This window comes from Ruditapes philippinarum, unplaced genomic scaffold (genome assembly GCF_026571515.1).
Source record: "Ruditapes philippinarum isolate M1 unplaced genomic scaffold, ASM2657151v2 ctg492_1_1_1_1, whole genome shotgun sequence".
Classification (NCBI taxonomy): domain Eukaryota; kingdom Metazoa; phylum Mollusca; class Bivalvia; order Venerida; family Veneridae; genus Ruditapes; species Ruditapes philippinarum.
Genome location: NW_026855693.1, coordinates 30,589 through 51,549, shown reverse-complemented (window position 1 = coordinate 51,549; position 20,961 = coordinate 30,589). Strand labels below are relative to the sequence as shown.

At 33.6% G+C, this 20,961-nt stretch overlaps 1 protein-coding gene across 1 annotated transcript; it reads right to left on the bottom strand.

The window, feature by feature from the left end:
• Positions 1-12,868: 12,868 nt before the first annotated feature.
• LOC132744115 (uncharacterized) lies at positions 12,869-15,813 on the bottom strand. Its single transcript, XM_060732732.1, has one exon. It carries the CDS (start codon positions 15,658-15,660, stop codon positions 13,438-13,440), a length of 2,223 nt encoding a protein of 740 aa, XP_060588715.1. The 5' UTR covers positions 15,661-15,813; the 3' UTR covers positions 12,869-13,437.
• Between the last annotated feature and the right edge of the window lie 5,148 nt (positions 15,814-20,961).

Here is a 20,961-nt window from a genome sequence, read left to right as displayed (position 1 = left end):
CACCAAATTTAACATTTGACAGATAAAAACATTTTGCCTGTTGGTTGTACATGTATATTTTTAGCTCGACTTTTCTATGAAAAGGGGAGCTATCCTACTCGCCCCGGCGTCGGCGTCGGCGTTGGCGTCACACCTTGGTTAAGTTTTTCGTACCACCCCACTTTATTTCAGAAGTATTACAAGTATGGCTTTGAAACTTACCATACTTGTTCACCATCATAACCTCCATCTACAGACAAGAGTACATAACTCTGTCAAGGTTTTTGACAGAATTATGGCCCTTTTTTGACTTAGAAAGTGTATTGAGCTTGGTTAAGTTTTTTGTACCACCTCACTTTATTTCAAAACCATTGGAGGTATTGCTTTGAAACTGACCATACTTGTTTACCATCACGACCTTCATCAACAGACAAGAGGACATAACTCTGTCAAGGTTTTTGACAGAATTATGCCCCTTTTTGACTTAGAAAATACATTGAATATGGGTAAAATTTTTTTTCTTTCTTACCAGCCCTCTTTTGACTTAAACATTTCAAACTTTGCTGCAGTGTTCAAGGGTATCACACAATTCAGTAAAATAATTCTTCACTAAATATCTTAATGCTCATGGCCATTGTTCACTTTAAAAATACAGAGATTCTTGTATTGCCTTTTACTGCAAAAACTTTTTTTATTGGCAAGCAATAAAAAAGTCGAGCGCGCTGTCTTACGGACAGCTCTTGTTATATAATGTACTTGTTTTGGTTGAGCAGAATATAAATTTTTGAGTAAATTTGATAACACATATAATCAATAAAAATATTGGAAATGTTGTTTATTTGAAGTGTAAGAAATGCGAAAAAAATTTCCAGACATGTGTGAATAAAATTTATAATTAAAATGATGAATTTGTTGATTTCTTGTTTTTTGGACAGTATTAGCTACATGAGTTGGCTGTCTGTTGCCAAGTGGACAAGGTTGTTTATTTTAAACCACATGCCTATCTGCCTTCTCAAGGCTTTAGGTTCGAACTACACAAGCTGTGATGTATTCTACATGTGAAAGCTATCCAGCTAGCTAACAGAATTTCGGTGGTTCTTAATCTACTTGGATGCCCTTTTTAGCTTAACTATTCGATAAGAATAAGTAGAGCTATTGTAGTCACCCGAGCTTCGGCGTCGGCGTAACCACTTACGTTAAAGTTTTTGTAATACCTCAAATATTTTCAAAGTCCATTGACATATGGCTTTGAAATATTGCACACTTGTTTACCATCATGACCCCAATCTGTAGACAGGAGGAGGTAACTGTATCAAGCATTTTGACAGAACTATCCCCTTTTTTCGATGTAGAATTTAAGTTAAAGATTTTGTAATACCTAAAATATTTTCAAAGTCCATTGACATATGGCTTTGAAACTTTGCACACTTGTGCACCATCATGACCCCAATCTGTAGACAGGAGGAGGTAACTATCAAGCATTTAGCAGAATAATGCCCCTTTTTCCACTTAGAATTTAGTTTAAACATATTTTATTCATCAATTTTTACAAGCATGTAACATTTTTACATCACAATATATATGGATTGGAAAACAAGCATAACACTTATATTAATTCCTTTCCATGATGGAGTTTCGTCTTTGTTATTTCACTTTATATGATCAGTGCATGTTTTTAAGTTCAAAATTGATCTAAATTTATAATTTTTCGGAAGGTTTTACTTGATTTTTTGTTCATTCATTTTCCCTTTTAATAAAAAAAAGAGAGAAGAAAATAAAAATAATAATAACAATAAAAAAAAAAAAGTTGTGTCATACAGTTTGTCATGGAAATACGATGTTTAAAACGCTGAGTCGGGAATTATGAATCGAAACGCTTTGATGCTTCAATGAAGCTCTGGACAAGTGTGAACAGATTCTGATTGATGTCCATACTTAGGCGATACTTAGAATTTACATTTAAGTTTGCATACCACCTCAGATATTTACATATTCTATTGACCTCTGGCTTTGAAACAAGTTGAAATTTTATGCTCTTCTTTGAGAGCATAATAGGACTCTCTTTAAGGCCTATAACTGTAACATAGATTAAAAGAAAAATTTTGCCCTTTTGTTAACTTTGAAAGCTTTACATTATCAGGGCTATTTTTACTATCAAGCACTAAGAATAGTCGAGCATTGCTGACCTATCGACAGCTCTTGTTGCCTTAAATAATGTACAGAGGGGCACCTGAGGTCTTCATCCACTAGTAAAGCTGTGTTGCGTTGGTGCAACAATAAAACTCAATACCAAAGAGAATAATAAAATCTGCACAAGTCTGTTTGGTCATCATTCAGTTTTTTAGATCATCTACATACTCCTGGCCAATAATTGAGCACATGGAAACTGTAATAAACAACTATGGAATCAAATACAGAGTTTTTGCGTTTATTTTTGAGACCTAATTTATCTTTAAGAATAGAATTTTTCAAACAAAGAGCATACTACTAGTTGAAAAACAATAAAACATCAAAGAAGATTGAAAGATACATCTACCTTCATTTGTTTTTTAGCTCACCTGTCACAAAGTGACAGGCTGAGCTTTTGTGATCGCTTTTCGTCCGGCGTCCGTCCGTCCGTCCGTAAACTTTTGCTTTAAATGACATCTCCTCATAAACCACTGAGCCAATTTCATCCAAACTTCACAGGAATGTTCCTTTGGTGGTCACCTTTAAAAATTGTTCAAAGAATTTAATTCCATGCAGAACTCTGGTTGCCATGGCAACCGAAAGAAAAATCTTTAAATATCTTCTTTTAAACAACCCTGAGAGCTAGAGCTTAGATATTTGGCATGAAACATCTTCTTATGAGTGTCTACCAAGTTTGTTCAAATAAAAGCCCTGGGGTCAAAATTGGCCCCGCCCCAGGGGGTCATTGATTTTCCCTATATGCATATAGTAAAAACTTAAAAAATCTTCTTTTAAAGAACCCAAAGAGCTAGAGCTAAGATATTTGGCATGAAACATCTTCTAGTGAGTGTCTACCAAGTTTGTTCAAATAAAAGCCCTGGGGTCAAAATTGGCCCCGCCCCGGGGGGTCATTGATTTTCCCTATATGCATATAGTAAAAACTTAAAAAATCTTCTTTTAAAGAACCCAAAGAGCTAGAGCTAAGATATTTAGCATGAAACATCTTCTAATGAGTGTCTACCAAGTTTGTTCAAATAAAAGCCCTGATGTCAAAATTGGCCCTGCCCCAGGGGGTCATAGATTTTCCCTATATGCATATAGTAAAAACTTAAAAAATCTTCTTCTAAAGAACCCAAAGAGCTAGAGCTAAGATATTTGGCATGAAACATCTTCTAGTGAGTGTCTACCAAGTTTGTTCAAATAAAAGCCCTGGGATCAAAATTGACCCTGCCCCAGGGGGTCATAGATTTTCCATATATGCATATAGTAAAAACTTAATTTTTTTTTTAAAGAACCCAAAGAGCTAGAGCTAAGATATTTCGCATGAAACATCTTCTAGTGAGTGTCTACCAAGTTTATCAAATAAAAGCCCTGGGGTCAAAATTGGCCCCGCCCCGGGGTGTCATTGATTTTCCCTATATGCATATAGTAAAAACTTAAAAAATCTTCTTTTAAAGAACTGTAAGAGCTAGAGCTTAGATATTTGGCATGAAACATCTTCTAGTGAATGTCTACCAAGTTTGTTCAAATAAAAGCCCTGGGGTCAAAATTGGCCCCGCCCCATGGGGTCATTGATTTTCCCTATATGCATATAGTAAAAACTTAAAAAATCTTCTTTTAAAGAACCCAAAGAGCTAGAGCTAAGATATTTAACATGAAACATCTTCTAATGAGTGTCTACCAAGTTTGTTCAAATAAAAGCCCTGGGGTTAAAATTGGCCCGGCCCCGGGGGGTCATTGATTTTCCCTATATGCATATAGTAAAAACTTAAAAAATCTTCTTTTAAAGAACTCAAAGAGCTAGAGCTAAGATATTTAGCATGAAACATGTTCTAATGGGTGTCTACCAAGTATGTTCAAATAAAAGCCCTGGGGTCAAAACTGGCCCCGCCCGGGGGTCATTGATTTTCCTTATATGTGTATAGCAAAAAGTTAAAAATCTTCTTTGAAAAAACCCAAATAGCTAGAGTTTAGATATTAAGCATGAAACATCTTTAAGTAAATATCTACACAGTTTGTTCAAATAAAAGCCCGGGGGTCAAAACTGGCCCTGCCCCAGGAGTGTCATTGTTTTTAACTATATGTGTATAGTGAAAACTTAAAAAATCTTCTTTTAAAAAACCCAATGAGCTAGAACTTACATTTTTAGCATGAAACATCTTCTTATGGGTGTCTACCAAGTCTGTTCATATAAAAGCCCTTGGGTAAAAATTGGCCGGGGGGGGGTGGGGGCTATATACAGGTGAGCGACCTCAGGGCCATCATGGCCCTCTTGTCATTATGTACATATAGTAAAAAGGTTTTTTTTTTTAAAAAAAATCCTTCTCATCTTGTATGATAAAGGCTAGAGATTACATACTTGGCATGAATCATTGTGCAGTGGACCTTTACCAAGTTGATTAAAATTATGGCCCTGGGATAAAGAAGCCCAATCCTCTGGGTCATAAGTATTCGTTATATACATTAAAGAAAAACTAAAAAAAGCTTTTCTATAATGCAGAAAGCTTCATGTAACATTGTCTGTATTAATATTGACTAAAGTGAAGCCTTGGGGGTCAAAATGAGCCCTGTCCCCGTGGACAATGTAACCTACCTTTTTGTTGTTTGATATACGAAATTTGGACCATGTGTACGGTTTAAGATATAGAATGGAAATGTTATATGAGCTGGCCTAGCTTTTGACCAAGTGACTAACTATTTTGTCCTTTGCTGTAGACAAAAGAGATGTAAAACTATGAGATTTGAACCATGTGTACAGTTTTACTTTAGTATCAGCCAACCTATACTTTGACTAAGTGACCTACATTCTTTTCCTTTAATGTACAGCAATGAAATTTGGACCATGTGCAGAGTTTCAGATGTACGAGTAGAGCTGAACTTTTTTATGAGCTGAATTATATTTTGATCAAGTGACCTACTTTCTTGCCTTTTTAAATTTGGACCATGTGCATTGACACATGGTCCAAATTTAAAAAGGCAAGAAAGTAGGTCACTTGAAGTCCATGTGCATTGATATTGGCCGACCTATATTTTGACCTACTGACCTACTTTTCAAAGTGTCTGTATGAAACAAGATTTTTTTATTTTCAGCATAGGTAAGATAAGTCTTGAAAAATGAAAATGCATTGCGTCAGTAAATTAACTTCATGACTATACAAAACGTAGTATTGTTAAAGTAAACAATAAACTCGTATTCTGTATTACGTTTATTAAAATAGATATAAAACACATTAGGAAAAACAAATGCCTATATTTTTACAACAATGTAAAATAATAAAGAAAGATTACACTTCAAAACATAATTCTTAAACAGTCTGCAAATGCTTGTAATTTAATTTACAACACCGAATCATAAAATATTTCCTTATCTACTGGATATCAATTCCCTAAAGTTTAATGTTTCATTTGTGCAAAAGCGGAGAGGGAATACAATTTTACTTTTGGGTCGCCCTCGATAATGTTATAAAAAGATTTGACCGAACCCTTTTGTTTATTTTAACATTTATGTATAATTGTGCTTTATTTTAAAAGTAAAAATATATACTTATGACACTTAAGGGATTTAAAAAATAAAGGGGACTATTCAAAAGAAAATGAAAAAGAAAACAGAAAAACTTTGATAAAAAAAAAATTTAAAATCCATGGAAAACCTTATTTTAAAAGGGGCCCTTTTATTTTCTCAAAAAATTGGGTCCCAATTTTTATATTAAAACCCCTTTTTTTGTCCTTCTTTTTTAAAAAGTAAAAATATTTCCGGGGGCTTTTTTTTTGAAAATATAGCTTTTTGGGAAATTCAGTAAAATTTTAGTAGTATGTTTAGGGAAAAATTTAAAAATAATTACTTTGTTACTTTTACTCCCCTTTAGGGACACTTTAAAATAAGCTTCAGTGAAATTTTAAATTTTTTTTGTTAAACATTTTAAAATGCCCTTAATTTTTTTTAAAAACCCACTAAAAAAATTTTTTAAATTTCTAAAAAAAATTATTAAAAAATGGGGGATTTCGAGGCATAATGTACCTTTAAGAAATAACATTTAGATTTTTATACCCCCCACAAACGAAGTTTAGGGGGGGGGGGTATATAGGAGATAGGAGCCAGCTTGTCGGTCATCCGTCGGTCGGTCCACATCATGGTTTCCAGACGATAACTAGAGTTTGGAGCGAGGTATTTTAATCAAACTTGGTATATAGCAACCTTATGTGGAAACCCTAGTTGGTATTGCATTTGGACCCCCTGGGGCCAAGGTGAAGGTCATCGTTACTAAAAATAGAAAAATGGTTTCCGGACAATAACTAAAGTTAGGAATGAGGTATTGTTATCATACTTGGTATATAGCAAGCTTATATGAAGACCCCGGTTGGTATTGCATCTGGACCCCCTGGGGCCAAGGTCAAGGTCATCTTTACTAAAAATAGAAAAATGGTTTCCGGACAATAACTAAAGTTAGGAATGAGATATTGTAATCAAACTTGGTGTACAGCAAGCTTATATGAAGACCCCCTGGACCCCCTGGGGCCAAGGTCAAGGTCACCGTTACTAAAAATAGAAAATTGGTTTCCGGACAATAACTAAAGTTAGGAATGAGATATTGTAATCAAAACTTGGTGTACAGCAAGCATATATGAAGACCCCGGTTGGTATTGCATCTGGACCCCCTTGGGCCAAGGTCAAGGTCACCGTTACTAAAAATAGAAAAATGGTTTCCGGACAATAACTAAAGTTAGGAATGAGATATTGTTATCAAACTTGGTATATAGAGCAAGCTTATATTAAGACCCCGTTTGGTATTGCATCTGGACCCCCTGGGGCCAAGGTCAAGGTCACCGTTACTAAAAATAGAAAAATGGTTTCCGGACAATAACTAAAGTTAGAAATGAGATATTGTAATCAAACTTGGTGTACAGCAAGCTTATATGAAGACCCTGGTTGGTTTTGCATCTGGACCCCCTGGGGCCAAGGTCAAGGTCACCGTTACTAAAAATAGAAAAATGGTTTCCGGACAATAACTAAAGTTAGGAGTGAGATATTGTAATCAAACTTGGTATATAGCAAGCATATATGAAGACCCCGGATGGTATTGCATCTGGACCCCCTGGGGCCAAGGTCAAGGTCACCGTTACTAAAAATAGAAAAATGGTTTCCGGACAATAACTAAAGTTAGGAATGAGATATTGTAATCAAACTTGGTATAGAGCAAGCTTATATTAAGACCCCGGTTGGTATTGCATCTGGACCCCCTAGGGCCAAGGTCAAGGTCACCGTTACTAAAAATAGAAAAATGGTTTCCGGACAATAACTTAAGTTAGGAATGAGATATTGTAATCAAACTTGGTATATAGCAAGCTTATATGAAGACCCCGGTTGGTATTGCATCTGGGGCCAAGGTCAAGGTCACCGTTACTAAAAATAGAAAAATGGTTTCCGGACAATAACTAAAGTTAGGAATGAGATATTGTTATCAAACTTGGTGTACAGCAAGCTTATATGAAGACCCTGGTTTGTATTGCAACTCTACCCCCTGGGGCCAAGGTCAAGGTCACCGTTACTAAAAATATAAAATGGTTTCCGGACAATAACTAAAGTTAGGAATGAGATATTGTAATTAAACTTGGTATATTGCAAGCTTATATGAAGACCCCGGTTGGTATTGCATCTGGGGCCAAGGTCAAGGTCACCGTTACTAAAAATAGAAAAATGGTTTCCGGACAATAACTAAAGTTAGGAATGAGATATTGTTATCAAACTTGGTGTACAGCAAGCTTATATGAAGACCCTGGTTTGTATTGCAACTCTACCCCCTGGGGCCAAGGTCAAGGTCACCGTTACTAAAAATATAAAATGGTTTCCGGACAATAACTAAAGTTAGGAATGAGATATTGTAATTAAACTTGGTATATTGCAAGCTTATATGAAGACTCTGGTTGGTATTGCATCTGGACCCCCTGGGCCAAGGTCAAGGTCATCGTTACTAAAAATAGAAAATTGATTTCCGGACAATAACTAAAGTTAGGAATGAGATATTGTAATCAAACTTGGTATATAGCAAGCTTATATGAAGACCCCGGTTGGTATTGCATCTGGACCCCCTGGGGCCAAGGTCAAGGTCACCGTTACTAAAAATAGAAAAATGGTTTCCGGACAATAACTAAAGTTAGGAATGAGATATTGTAATAAAACTTGGCATATAGCAAGCTTATATGAAGACCCCGGTACACAGTGCTGATGGTACTTTATTTACTGTAGGTTTATTTCAAATTTTTTTTCAGACAACTTATTTTTCAAAAGTCAAAGTTGCTGGTGGGGGTATTAATCACCTTCAGTGATAGGTCTAGTTTTTTTTATAGATTTAACTCGTGTCCCACAAACAGTTTAACATGTGACATTTAACTTGTGGATATGTGCTTCCGTCTATTTGACACATTCATATTATAATTGTCTCATATGTACAATACACATACATCAAAACAACGTGTATATACGCCAATAAATACTTTGAAAGAACATTACCATTTATTTAAATTGACAGGTAAGAGGCACAAAAACAAAAACGATTCCAATTTAAAATACTAATTTGTTCCCACCACATCAATTTGACATCGATACGTGAGCATGTTTCCCATTTGTTTTATACTGCCATAGGGAAGAAGTTTAAAATGAAAAGAGCACTAGTGCATGCTGCTGAAAAAAAAAATTAATAAAATGGTAGAACAGGAAATAAAGATGGATAAGGTGTTGCGAAATTAAATATCTTCTTGTTTAGAGGGAAATTATACCTGAAACATGAATACAGTTTTACTTCTTTCTAAATCTTTTATGTTTAAATGGTGGTTTTAGAGCATGTTAGATGCTTGTTACAAGAAGAAAGTAGTGTTTGATGTGAATAATTTGTCATAAAAGTAGTAAAATGCAAACAAATAAGTATTTTGACTTCCATGCAAAAGACTTTAAACACTATAATTTAACTAGCGAAAAAAAAATCCGAAGAAAAAAAAGTTTCGGGTAATTTGTCAATGAGCAACGTTTTTGAAACTATCAAAGTACACAAAACATTAAAATGTTTTGTTTTTGTTTGTTTTTTTTTTATAAATGCATTATTTTGGCATAATAGGCATTTAAAATTACATAAATTTAATTAAATTTAGGTGTCTGTTAAAGCCTTCCATTATAAATTGATCGGCAAGATTTCAGCAATAATGGCCATGTATCCTCAAAGAATTTATGAAAAGAGTTTGTTGAAATACCCTTTTTGGATAATGATCTGTCTTTTCATATTCACTCACTATTCAACTTAATGTGCACATGAATCAGCACATTTTGAACACTTATAATAGCTTTTATATATTATCAAATTAAACAGATAAGAAATCAACAAAATGTAGACAATGTTGAAAAGCAAAATGGTGTATTTGATTTATGAGAATGATACTTATCGTTTGACTGAGGCTTCAACGTATTATGCACATTAGCATTTTAGTTTTGATTTAATAATATTTTATTGCAACTATCATTTAACATCAATACAAGTAAAGTTACATACAAAAACAGATATAAAGTGCAAATGGGTCGGGTTACAAGTTATTAGCAACAGCCCTCCCCACAACGTCATTGTTGAAGATATATAGTATAAACGACGCCAATCTACCACTGGCAGGAAAAATACTAACAATGCTAAGAAAGAAAGAAACTCATAAAAACAATAATAAACCCTTGCACATAAGTCTAAGAATGTATGAGGAAATGATGTTGGTATCTTTTTTTCGTTAGATTTAACTATTGTTTAGACCATAGATTGCTTACAGGGGATGGGGGAAAACTGGCGTGTGCCGCTTAAAATTCTGCAAGTATAATAATATTTGCATAAAACATTGGATCTTTTTAAAATTATTTTTGTAAAGTATTTCTCTGAAAAACTTATCGAATCAGTCGAATATTTGAATGAGTTTGTTTATTTCTTATTTGACTATTTCTTCTTCAATCCAAAAGTGTAACATGAACAAAGCAATGGCTGTTTTAACGCATTAACATAATTGTTATTTAACTTTTACCCAATAAAGTATTCTAGAAAGACGGATTAAAATGTCATTTCAAATTCCAATCTCTGATGAAATTGGTAGAGGATATCATAATGTTCAACGATAAGCATACAGACAATACCAAAACAAGTTTTTGATGTATAAGTTTCATGTGTAAATGTTACGATAGATAAAACTGAAATGTTGATTAAAAAGTATTCACAAAGTGCATGTATATAAATACACCATCAATTTGTAAATTTCAAACCGGATCTCCTTTCCAAACAATTTTAACTCGCGTGACCCACATAAATCAAAGGGGTACGGCACATACTTGTATTTTTAATAAAGCCGATTCAATGTGAATATATGTATGAAAAAATCATCCTTCCCACAAATATATATTATAGACAAGGAGAAGAGCTCGAGAGGTGTTGAACATTTTCACAAGCGCGTGTTAATGCCCTTTAGGTGGCGCTGTTTTGAATACTATTTGTTTTTTTGGCAAATTATTGGAAATAGCACCATAGTAAGGGCATTTCTCTCTCGAGTTCTTCCCCTTGTCTGTATTTACTTTGTGGGGGGGGGGGGGATTTTTCATACATATATCCACATTTCAAAAGATTCTAGGAAACAAAAAATTGGCTTAATAAAAATATCCATTCAAGTATGTGCGGTACCAATATGACATCATTATGTAAAAATCCTTGGCAAATAATCGGTATTCATAAAAACATATGGACAGTTTTTAGTCCCCTACCGGTTTACCGGAGGGGACTTTAGGTTTACCCTCCGTCCGTCTGTCCGTCCGTCAGTCCGTCCATCCGTCCGTCAGTCCGTCCGTCCACAAAACTGGATCCCGCGATAACGCAAAAAGTACTGAAAATATTTTAATGAAACTTGATATATGGATAGATGGCAGTATGGAGATTATGCACGTTTTTTTCTTTTCTTCCTATGTTGAATATTCTGGTTGCTATGGCAACAAATAGACTGAAAATATGGCAAATTTTACACATAACCTGGATCCCGCGATAATGCAAAAAGTACTGAAAATATTTTTATGAAACTTGATATATGGATAGATGGCAGTATGGAGATTATGCACGTCTTTTTCTTTTTTTTCCTATGCTGAAAATTCTGGTTGCTATGGCAACAAATAGACTGAAAATATGGCAAATTTTACACATAACCTGGATCCAGTGATAACGCAAAAAGTACTGAAAATATTTTTATGAAACTTAACATATGGGTAGATGGCAGTATGGAAATTATGCACATCCTTTTCTTATCTTCCTATGTTGAAAATTCTGGTTGCTATGGCAACAAATAGACTGAATTGCAAGATTTCTGATTCTAGTTTTTAAGTTTTTTCACTATAAGTTCTTTATTTCTTAAGGTATTTTTTAAACTTTAAATATAAGTTGCTAGTCATCAACCACATCATATGTGACAAGGTTTACAACTCTAGCACAAAATTTATCGGAATTACCTCCCTTGAACTTAAAATTTACATGAAACAAACATTGTTTTTTTTAATAACTTCTTTTTTTCTGAATGTATCTACTTCAAACTTCATATAAATGTTTCTTATTATCACTCAACATTTGTGAGTGTTCAATACTCTAGCAAGACTATTTCCAGAATTATGCCCCTTTTGAACTTAGACTTTTTTTTGAGAAATTGGTAATTTTTACTCCAACTTCTTCAATCATGATAGGATTTTCTTCAAACTCCCACATCATAATAATATGACAAGGTTTATAAATCTAGCATCCATATTTCCAGAATTATCTCCTCCTTAAACTTTTAATTTTTCCTATTTGTTCTTTTAACTTTCATTTACTTCAAATTCAAAATAAACATTCAATATTCATACCTTCATTACTAATTGTTCTTTGTTACACTCACATCATGTATGACATCGTTATCTCCTTTTTAAAAATTTTGCTTTTAAAAATGTTATATTTTGATAACAGGGATGTTTAAAAAATAACTTTAGAGTGTCCTTCAGTCCGTCTGTCTGTCTGTACATAAAAACTGTTTCCTGTGATCACTTTTAAAGAACATTTTCAACAAATTTACTTAAAATAGAAACATAACTGAATGGCCAGTGGCCCTTCAGAATGTTGCTTGGGCTCTTACCGGTAGGGGACTTATGGATTGCTTGCAATACTATGATAATTGCTCGTTTATACTGTATGTTGCTTTTATAATTCATTCGAAACATTTGTAATACTAACGAATTGGTCAATAGCCAATAAAAAAGCAACTTTTTTTAAAGATTGAACTAATTTATCTCAGCATGATAGTGAGAAATAAAGCAAAGTGTCACCTTTATACTGGTGGCTAAGGTTCATCACTTTTATACTGGTGGCAAAGGCTAATCACTTTGATACTGGTGGCAAAGGCTAATAATTTTAATACTGGATACTGATTATTCTGTGTTCACTTTCAAATTCCATCAAATTTGTGTTATATCACCGTAATTAAGCTACCTAAAACGTAATAAAAGGCTTCTTGAAAGTAATTGATAAAATTACAAGGCGTGACATCCATGTTACTGATAACAATTTCAGTGCATGTAATGACAAATATAAATTAAATGTTAAAATAACACAATCTTACACAGCACAATCTCTATTTCTCTCAATACATATAAGGATGCAAATATGAAGACTTTACAAAAAATATACTATAAACAAACAAGGCTTACAAAGGTTTATAAAAACAAAACATGCAAATCAATAATAACAAATTTGAAAAGTGTATGTTTAACCTCATGTAATAGCTTTAACTTAAGTATTTTTGGTTAATAGTTATATTTTACAAATTTATAAAACTTTAGAAATTTAGACATGTTTTTAGTGTACATGACATTTTGTAGTTTAACAACGTTTGGCGCTTGTTAATTAATATATACTTCTTTCAAAAAGCGTTTTTTTTTCTTCATTATATTGACAACATTCAAATAAATTCGTCAACAATTTTATTTTGACAATTTACACAAAACCTTTGGTTAATTGGTTCAATTACGCAATACTGTATATTGTTTGAAAGAAAGTGTAGTGAGTTGTTAGTAATTAAACACCCATTGTTTTTGTATATAATCACCGAATACCGGCTTAAGGATGTAAGAGGAATATAAATGACATGCTCATACATTGTAAATATTTATCCGCAATATCAAAATAAATATTCTAAACATAAATGATTGGACAAACATAGCACGTATTCGGTCTCTTTCGATAGTATGCTCTGACAGTCAAAATTCAATCAATTTTCAACAAGTTCGATGATGGATGTACAAACATTCTCCCAAGACGTTTTCGGTATATAATCATCGTTTTCCTTCATAAATAAAATTCGCGTCCTGTGTTCGTATAAATCCAGCATTTGACCATTCATCATTTCTATATCTATTTCATCCTTAACCATAAGAACAATAGGCTTTTCCAACAAGATAGCGTGATCAAATTCATTCCGACAATGTGCACTTTGGATGTAATGATCCGTTAAAAGAATCACCACTACAGACGATTTACGAAGAAACTTTGACATTTGCTCTGGAATTGGTCTGCCAATTTGAAAATGTTTGTCTCCTTCACAGACTAGATTACTGTCCTTCCCTACCGTTTGCTGAAGATTCTCATTTAATTGATTAAAGACGTACCTGCTGACAAAGTCGTCGTCGTTACTGCTGTATGAAAGAAACACAACAAATTTGTTTTCGTCGGCCCCCTCTCTAATGAGAGCAATGCGATCTTCCATTTCACGTTGATATTTTCGCTGCCTTTGGCATCTTCGTATTTTGAATAGAATTGCTACAACTGAAATTAATGCAAGAACAGATGCACAACATATTACGATGATCACTTTGGGTCTATTACATATCTCCTGTATTTCATTAATGGTGTTATCAGTAATAAATATTTTCTTAGAGTCCTTGTTATCACATTGTAGGCCAAGATTATATGTTGTGATTGAGGCTGAGTTTTTAAGCCATTTAACGAAAGCCAGGGAGTTACATTTGGAACACTGGATAAAGTTTCCTCGAAGAAGTAAATAAACATTCAATTTGTCAAATGTATCAAAGGTGACAGCATCTATGACTTGTATTCTATTTCTTCTAACATCTACTGTCCTGAGACTCTTTAAATGAATCACTTCACAAGAAAATTCAGTTATCTGATTGTCTGATATGTCTATGAATTCAAGTCTTAAATTGTATGCAAAAATGTATTTTGGAAGACGTGTTAATCCATTTGAAGCCAAACGTACACTTCTTAGATTAGAAAGGTTTTTGAACATATTTTCGAACAAGTTGAAATCTTCTGCCATCATACTGTTCAGTTTGTTTCTTGAGAGATCAATGTCTGACAGTAATATGAAACTTGAAATTGCATCCGGATGAAGGTAATGAATATTACATCCCGACAAATATACTTTTTTAAACGTGCATCCCGGTATATTAAGCTTTAAGTCCATTCTATTGAAATTGTTGTTTCCCAGATTGATCACTTCCAGTTTAAATCTATTGACTCCAAACACATACACTGTTATATTGTAAAAGGAAAAAGAGGACTGTTTTGAAAGGATTCCTGCCAGACTTAAATTACTGACGCTTTGTATGAAACGCAATGACTTCATCCAATAAAAGTTTATTGGTAAATTTTCGTTTCTTTCAAAAACTCTGTTGTCGACAGGACTAACTTGAGAAGGAACAACTGCATAACTGGCATCAATGGATTCAAGGTTTGGACATGGTCTCTGAAGAAGTTTCAAATCATTCTTATACTCATTTACCCTCACACTTGAAATATTTAAACGTTTCAAGTGAGCACAGTACGTAATAAAGGCTGTTAAGTTAAGAAATTTAATTTGTGTAGAACCTATATCGAGTTCTCTGACTTTTTTGTCGGCAATTAATTTGAAAAATCGCTCACTTAAGGTGATACCGGCATGATAACTAGCAAGAAAAGCTAAGTTTAGATACTGAAGCTTTGGTATAACATTATTGTTATCTATTGCATTCAGAACATCTTCCAAGTTTAATCTTCGACAACCTGATAAGTCTAAACGTTTTAGATTTTCTATACCAATAAATGAGTCAGGTGCAATTATTATTGTTGTTTCTAACTGTATATGTAACACTTCTAAATTGTTTAATCCAGAGAAACAAAGCGAATCGAAAACTGCTACTGTATCATGTTCATCGAGCCACTCCTTACTGGCAGAAATTTCAAGTTTTGTGATTTGCCGCCAATTATATGTCGAAAATAATCCTTTGCTCAATGTTCTTTCCAATATATTTATGAGACTGACTGTCCTCGTGCCGACCGGAATATCCGCCGGGATATAATTGCAGGTGATTTCAGCATTTCGTATGTTGCAACTTTTAGAATCAGACGAAGTAGATGAGGTGCCATAAACACCAACAAAGAGAACATTGATATAAATGCAAAACACATATGCAAAATATTTAACCTGTATATTCATCTTTTGTGCATCTGTAACTCACAGAATGCTATTTACTTGTTATTAGTTATACTCCAGAGTTTAAAAGAATAAATGACGTTTTAAAGCGTAACTCCGAAGCCTTTAACGTTTAGACGTATTGTCTGATAAGTATGGCTGTGTCATTCAACATAATAGGGTATCATATGTTTTATTGCAAACTTCCGTGTGTGTGACTTAAAGTTTATAAAGAATGTCTGGCAGACGATAGCTGACCGTATCAATTGATTAAAATATAATCCTTAATATCATGCTCAACAAAACTTGCGTAAATTTCCGACTTTAAACACAGTATTTTGGCATATTTTTGATATAAGGAAACCGGGATAAAAATAAATTTTTGGACCAGAAGTAAATTTTACTTTATTGTAATTATAAAATATCCAGTAATAAGACGACAAAAGACAGTATATTTGTGATCTTTTACCAAGCAAAGATAAATTTAATAACAGAATTCTTAACATGTTATTACTCTTCCATCTTATCTCAGCTATCATAATATTACAATCGGAACATCTCGGCTTCTGTCAATAATTATCGAAGTTATTATGATAAACTATTATATAACTGATATTTTTATTAATATCCAAAGTTTTACGGAAAATGCCGAGAAGATGCAATTTTATTATATACTTATAAATGAAATATTGAGAAATATTGATGAAATAAAATGCGTATTTTCATTTTCCGTATTTTCACTGTAAATATTTATTTTTCACTGCAGTGAAACATATTTTCCGTATTTTCACTGGTGTCTTGCCGGACTACTTTCTTTTAAATTCTACCAGTACACAAAATTTAAGGGAAAGTTTTTCAAATTTTATCGCAAAAAAGAGAAAAATGTACATAATAAACAGAAAATTCAAGTTTTTTCTATAAATACATGATTTATTTTCATCTTGTGGCGTGAAAATTACCATATTTCACTCGTGGCTACCGCCACTCATGAAATATTTATTTTCATACCACTCGATGAATATATATCATGTATTTATAGAAAAAACTTGAATATCCTCTATGTATCATATAAATGTTATATTTTTTTGTTTTAATAAATTCTTCGTTTTCTGTAATATTTTTGTTACAAGAAGAAAATAAAGACTATTTCAGTAAAATCATGATTAAAAATATGCCTGACAATCATAATCAATTTAAAATGCCCACTGATTTAGAAATATAAACATAAACAAATCCGAAATAATTTCATCCGGTAGACGTTTTTTTATTATCGGTTTCTACAAATTAAAAAAAATGTATTGTTTACTTTTATATAAACATAATTTTACTTGATTTATAAATACTTTTATCCGATAAATTGGAATAAACTAAGTCAAAACAACTCCAAGCATTTTCGAAGTACATTTTGTACCGTATCTTACAGCCTCTTATATGCTGAGTAGATAAAGAAATAGCGATTGCGTATATCAAATTACCGATGCGATTGCGTATATTAAATATAACCCAGTTCATAATTAAAGCAAACAATAATACTGTTATAAGTGTTTTCAAAATTACAATTAAATGAACAAAGAAAGTGTGTAACGATTTAAGCTTACATAGTTAGGAATTTAATAAAACACTAAGGGATATCAGAAATGAATAATGGATCGGCACCAGAAACATGTATACACTGAGCACTTTGTTAGCCATTACCAATAAAATATTTTTAAAGATAAATCTGCTTCTGGCCCCTCTACCTGTAGTATAGATACATCGTATAAAAAGAAATTTCGTTTTTTTAAAGATGGCTTGTAACGTTTACATGTAAGTTGTTATGCAATATACCAATTCCATTCACTTGTTATGAAGGCTCAGAGGGAATAGGAAGGTATGGTGGCTGATGTGTGCCATGATGTATTTTCGCTTCGCGGGGCGCAAGGCAAAAACACGAAATCACTTTGTTTTTGTTTTTTTAGTTTTCGTCTAGGGAGAAGCAAGCCTACGACAAAATGTTGACTGTGTAGTGTTTTCGTGCAGCGCCCTGCGGGAGAAAATACGAAATGGAACAAAAAGCCATCATATAAGGGAGAGTTTTTAGATCACCTGTCACAAAGTGACAGGATGAGCTTTTGTGATCGCTTTTCGTCCGGCGTCCGTCCGTCCGGCGTCCGTCGTCCGTCCGTAAACTTTTGCTTTAAATGACATCTCCTCATAAACCACTGAGCCAATTTCATCCAAACTTCACAGGAATGTTCCTTTGGTGGTCACCTTTAAAAAATGTTCAAAGAATTTAATTCCATGCAGAACTCTTGTTGCCATGGCAACCGAAAGAAAAATCTTTAAATATCTTCTTTAAAACAACCCTAAGAGCTAGATCTTAGATATTTGGCATGAAACATCTTCTAGTGAATGTCTACCAAGTTTGTTCAAATAAAAGCCCTGGGGTCAAAATTGGCCCAGCCCCAGGGGGTCATTGATTTTCCCTATATGCATATAGTAAAAACTTAAAAAATTTTCTTTTAAAGAACCGTAAGAGCTAGAGCTTAGATATTTGGCATGAAACATCTTCTAGTGAATGTCTACCAAGTTTGTTCAAATAAAAGCCCTGGGGTCAAAATTGGTTCCGCCCCGGGGGTCATTGATTTTCCCTATATGCATATAGTAAAAACTTAAAAAATTTTCTTTTAAAGAACCGTAAGAGCTAGAGCTTAGATATTTGGCATGAAACATCTTCTAGTGAATGTCTACCAAGTTTGTTCAAATAAAAGCCCTGGGGTCAAAATTGGCCCCGCCCCAGGGGGTCATTGATTTTCCCTATATGCATATAGTAAAAACTTAAAAAATCTTCTTTTAAAGAACCCAAAGGGCTAGAGCTAAGATATTAAGCATGAAACATCTTCTAGTGAGTGTCTACCAAGTTTGTTCAAATTAAAGCCCTGGGGTCAAAATTGGGCCCGCCCCCTGGGGTCATTGATTTTCCCTATATGCATATAGTAATTAAAAACTTAAAAATCTTCTTTTAAAGAACCATAAGAGCTAGAGCTTAGATATTTGGCATGAAACGTCTTCTAGTGAATGTCTACCAAGTTTGTTCAAATAAAAGCCCTGGGGTCAAAATTGACCCCGCCCCAGGGGGTCATAGATTTTCCCTATATGCATATAGTAAAAACTTAAAAAATCTTCTTTTAAAGAACCCAAAGAGCTAGAGCTAAGATATTTAGCATGAAACATGTTCTAATGAGTGTCTACCAAGTCTGTTCAAATAAAAGCCCTGGGGTCAAAATTGGCCCCGCCCCAAAAACTTAAAAAAATCTTCTTTTAAAGAACTCAAAGAGCTAGAGCTAAGATATTTAGCATGAAACATGTTCTAATGGGTGTCTACCAAGTATATTAAAATAAAAGCCCTGGGGTCAAAACTGGCCCCGCCCGGGGGTGGTTCATTGATTTTCCTTATATGTGTATAGCAAAAACTTAAAAATCTTCTTTGAAAAAACCAAAATACTAGAGTTTAGATATTAAGCATGAAACATCTTTAAGTAAATATCTACAAAGTTTGTTCAAATAAAAGCCCTGGGGTCAAAACTGGCCCTGCCCCAGGTGTGTCATTGTTTTTAACTATATGTGTATAGTAAAAACTTTAAAAATCTTCTTTTTAAAAACCCAATGAGCTAGAACTTAGATGTATAACATGAAACATCTTCTTATTGGTGTCTACCAAGTCTGTTCAAATAAACAAATAAAAGCCCTTGGGTAAAAATTGGCCTGGGGGTGGGGGGGCCTATATACAGGTGAGCGACCTCAGGGCCATCATGGCCCTCTTGTTTTATAATTGCGCCGTGTTCAAGAAATAAAGAAGTAACAAGCAAGTAACAAGCAAAAATCATAGCAAACTCATAGTCGGAAGAGAACGATTATAATAAACTTGATAACAATAACTCGTGCCCACAGTCTTAAAAAAATCAAACGCGCCGCGTTGTGCGTCCGTTCATTTTGAAACAACGTATTATAACACATTGATATGATCTTTAATAGCAATCTTGATCTTTTTTATTGATTAATTGTTTCTCAAGTCATCTGACACCCTTGTCTAGCATAGTGATCAGCATTTTTGTGCATTGACAGCCAGTTATAATAAAACAAAATTATGAATCATGGTTTGTTTGAAATCCCCTTAAACTGAATGGGTGCATGAATCAGCTTTTATAAGTATATGTGCACTTCCTAGTACGTTTAACATGCACACTGCTAAAAATGTGAATTCTGAATCAAATTTTTTGGTTTTATATAATAATGAATTTGCCTTTTTTCGAAGTGGAAACATTATATTCCAATTTAAAAGTGATATCATTTTTATGATTTATGTCACCTAAGTAATCAATAACTCCCAAGACCCACATCAATCAAAGGGGTACGGCACCTTCTTGTATTTTTATTAAGCCATTTAAAAAAAAAATCTTTTTAATGTGAATATATGTATGAAAAAAAAATCATCCCTCCAACAAAATATAAATAATAGACAAGGGGAAGAGCTCGAGAGGATGAAAATGTTCACAAGCGCGTGTTAATGCCCTTACTGTGGCGCCATTTTGAATATTATTTTCTTGCTTTTTCGCATATGTGAAACAGCGCCATAGTAGGGGCATTAACACGCGCTCTCTTGAAAATTGTCATCCTCTCGAGTTCTTCCTCTTGTCTCTAATATTTATTTTGTGGTGGGGGGATTTATTTCATACATATATCCACATTCCAAATTTTAAAATATTTTAGGAAACAAAACATTAGCTTAATAAAAATATCCATTTAAGTTTGTGCGGTGCCAATATGACATCATTATGTAAAATATCCTTGGTAAATTATCGGTTCAATTCATAAAAACAGGTGGACAGTTTTTTATACTGTATGTAACTTTTATATTTCATTCATAATTATTTTAATTTTTATTAATATCCGATGTTTTTCGGAAAAGGCCGAGAAGATGCCATTGTATAATATAAATGTCATATTTAATTGATTTAATTATTTCTTCGTTTTCTGTAATTACATAGTGCTCTCCGGCCTGCCTTATCGTAGTAGTTCATATGTTTTATCACAAGTATTAGCATTTCCAAAAATGCTTGGAACCGACGTTCAGCCATGAATATAAAATAAATATTTCATTTTCTGCCAAATGCCTTTATTGTGTGTGGTCAACACATAAAATAGAGATGAATAAGAATCCCCTAAAGAAAGCCCAACACGGCAAAATTGAAAATGTCACAGGCTCAGTTTGATTGAGCCTGTTCATGGACGGTACTGTTAAGTGCAAACTACCGTCCACGCCCCTAGCACCGGCTTAAGCAGTGT

What these genes read in the sequence shown, in the direction of transcription:
- LOC132744115 (XM_060732732.1), bottom strand. Translation starts at nt 15,660, where the DNA reads ATGAATATACAGGTTAAATATTTTGCATATGTGTTTTGCATTTATATC.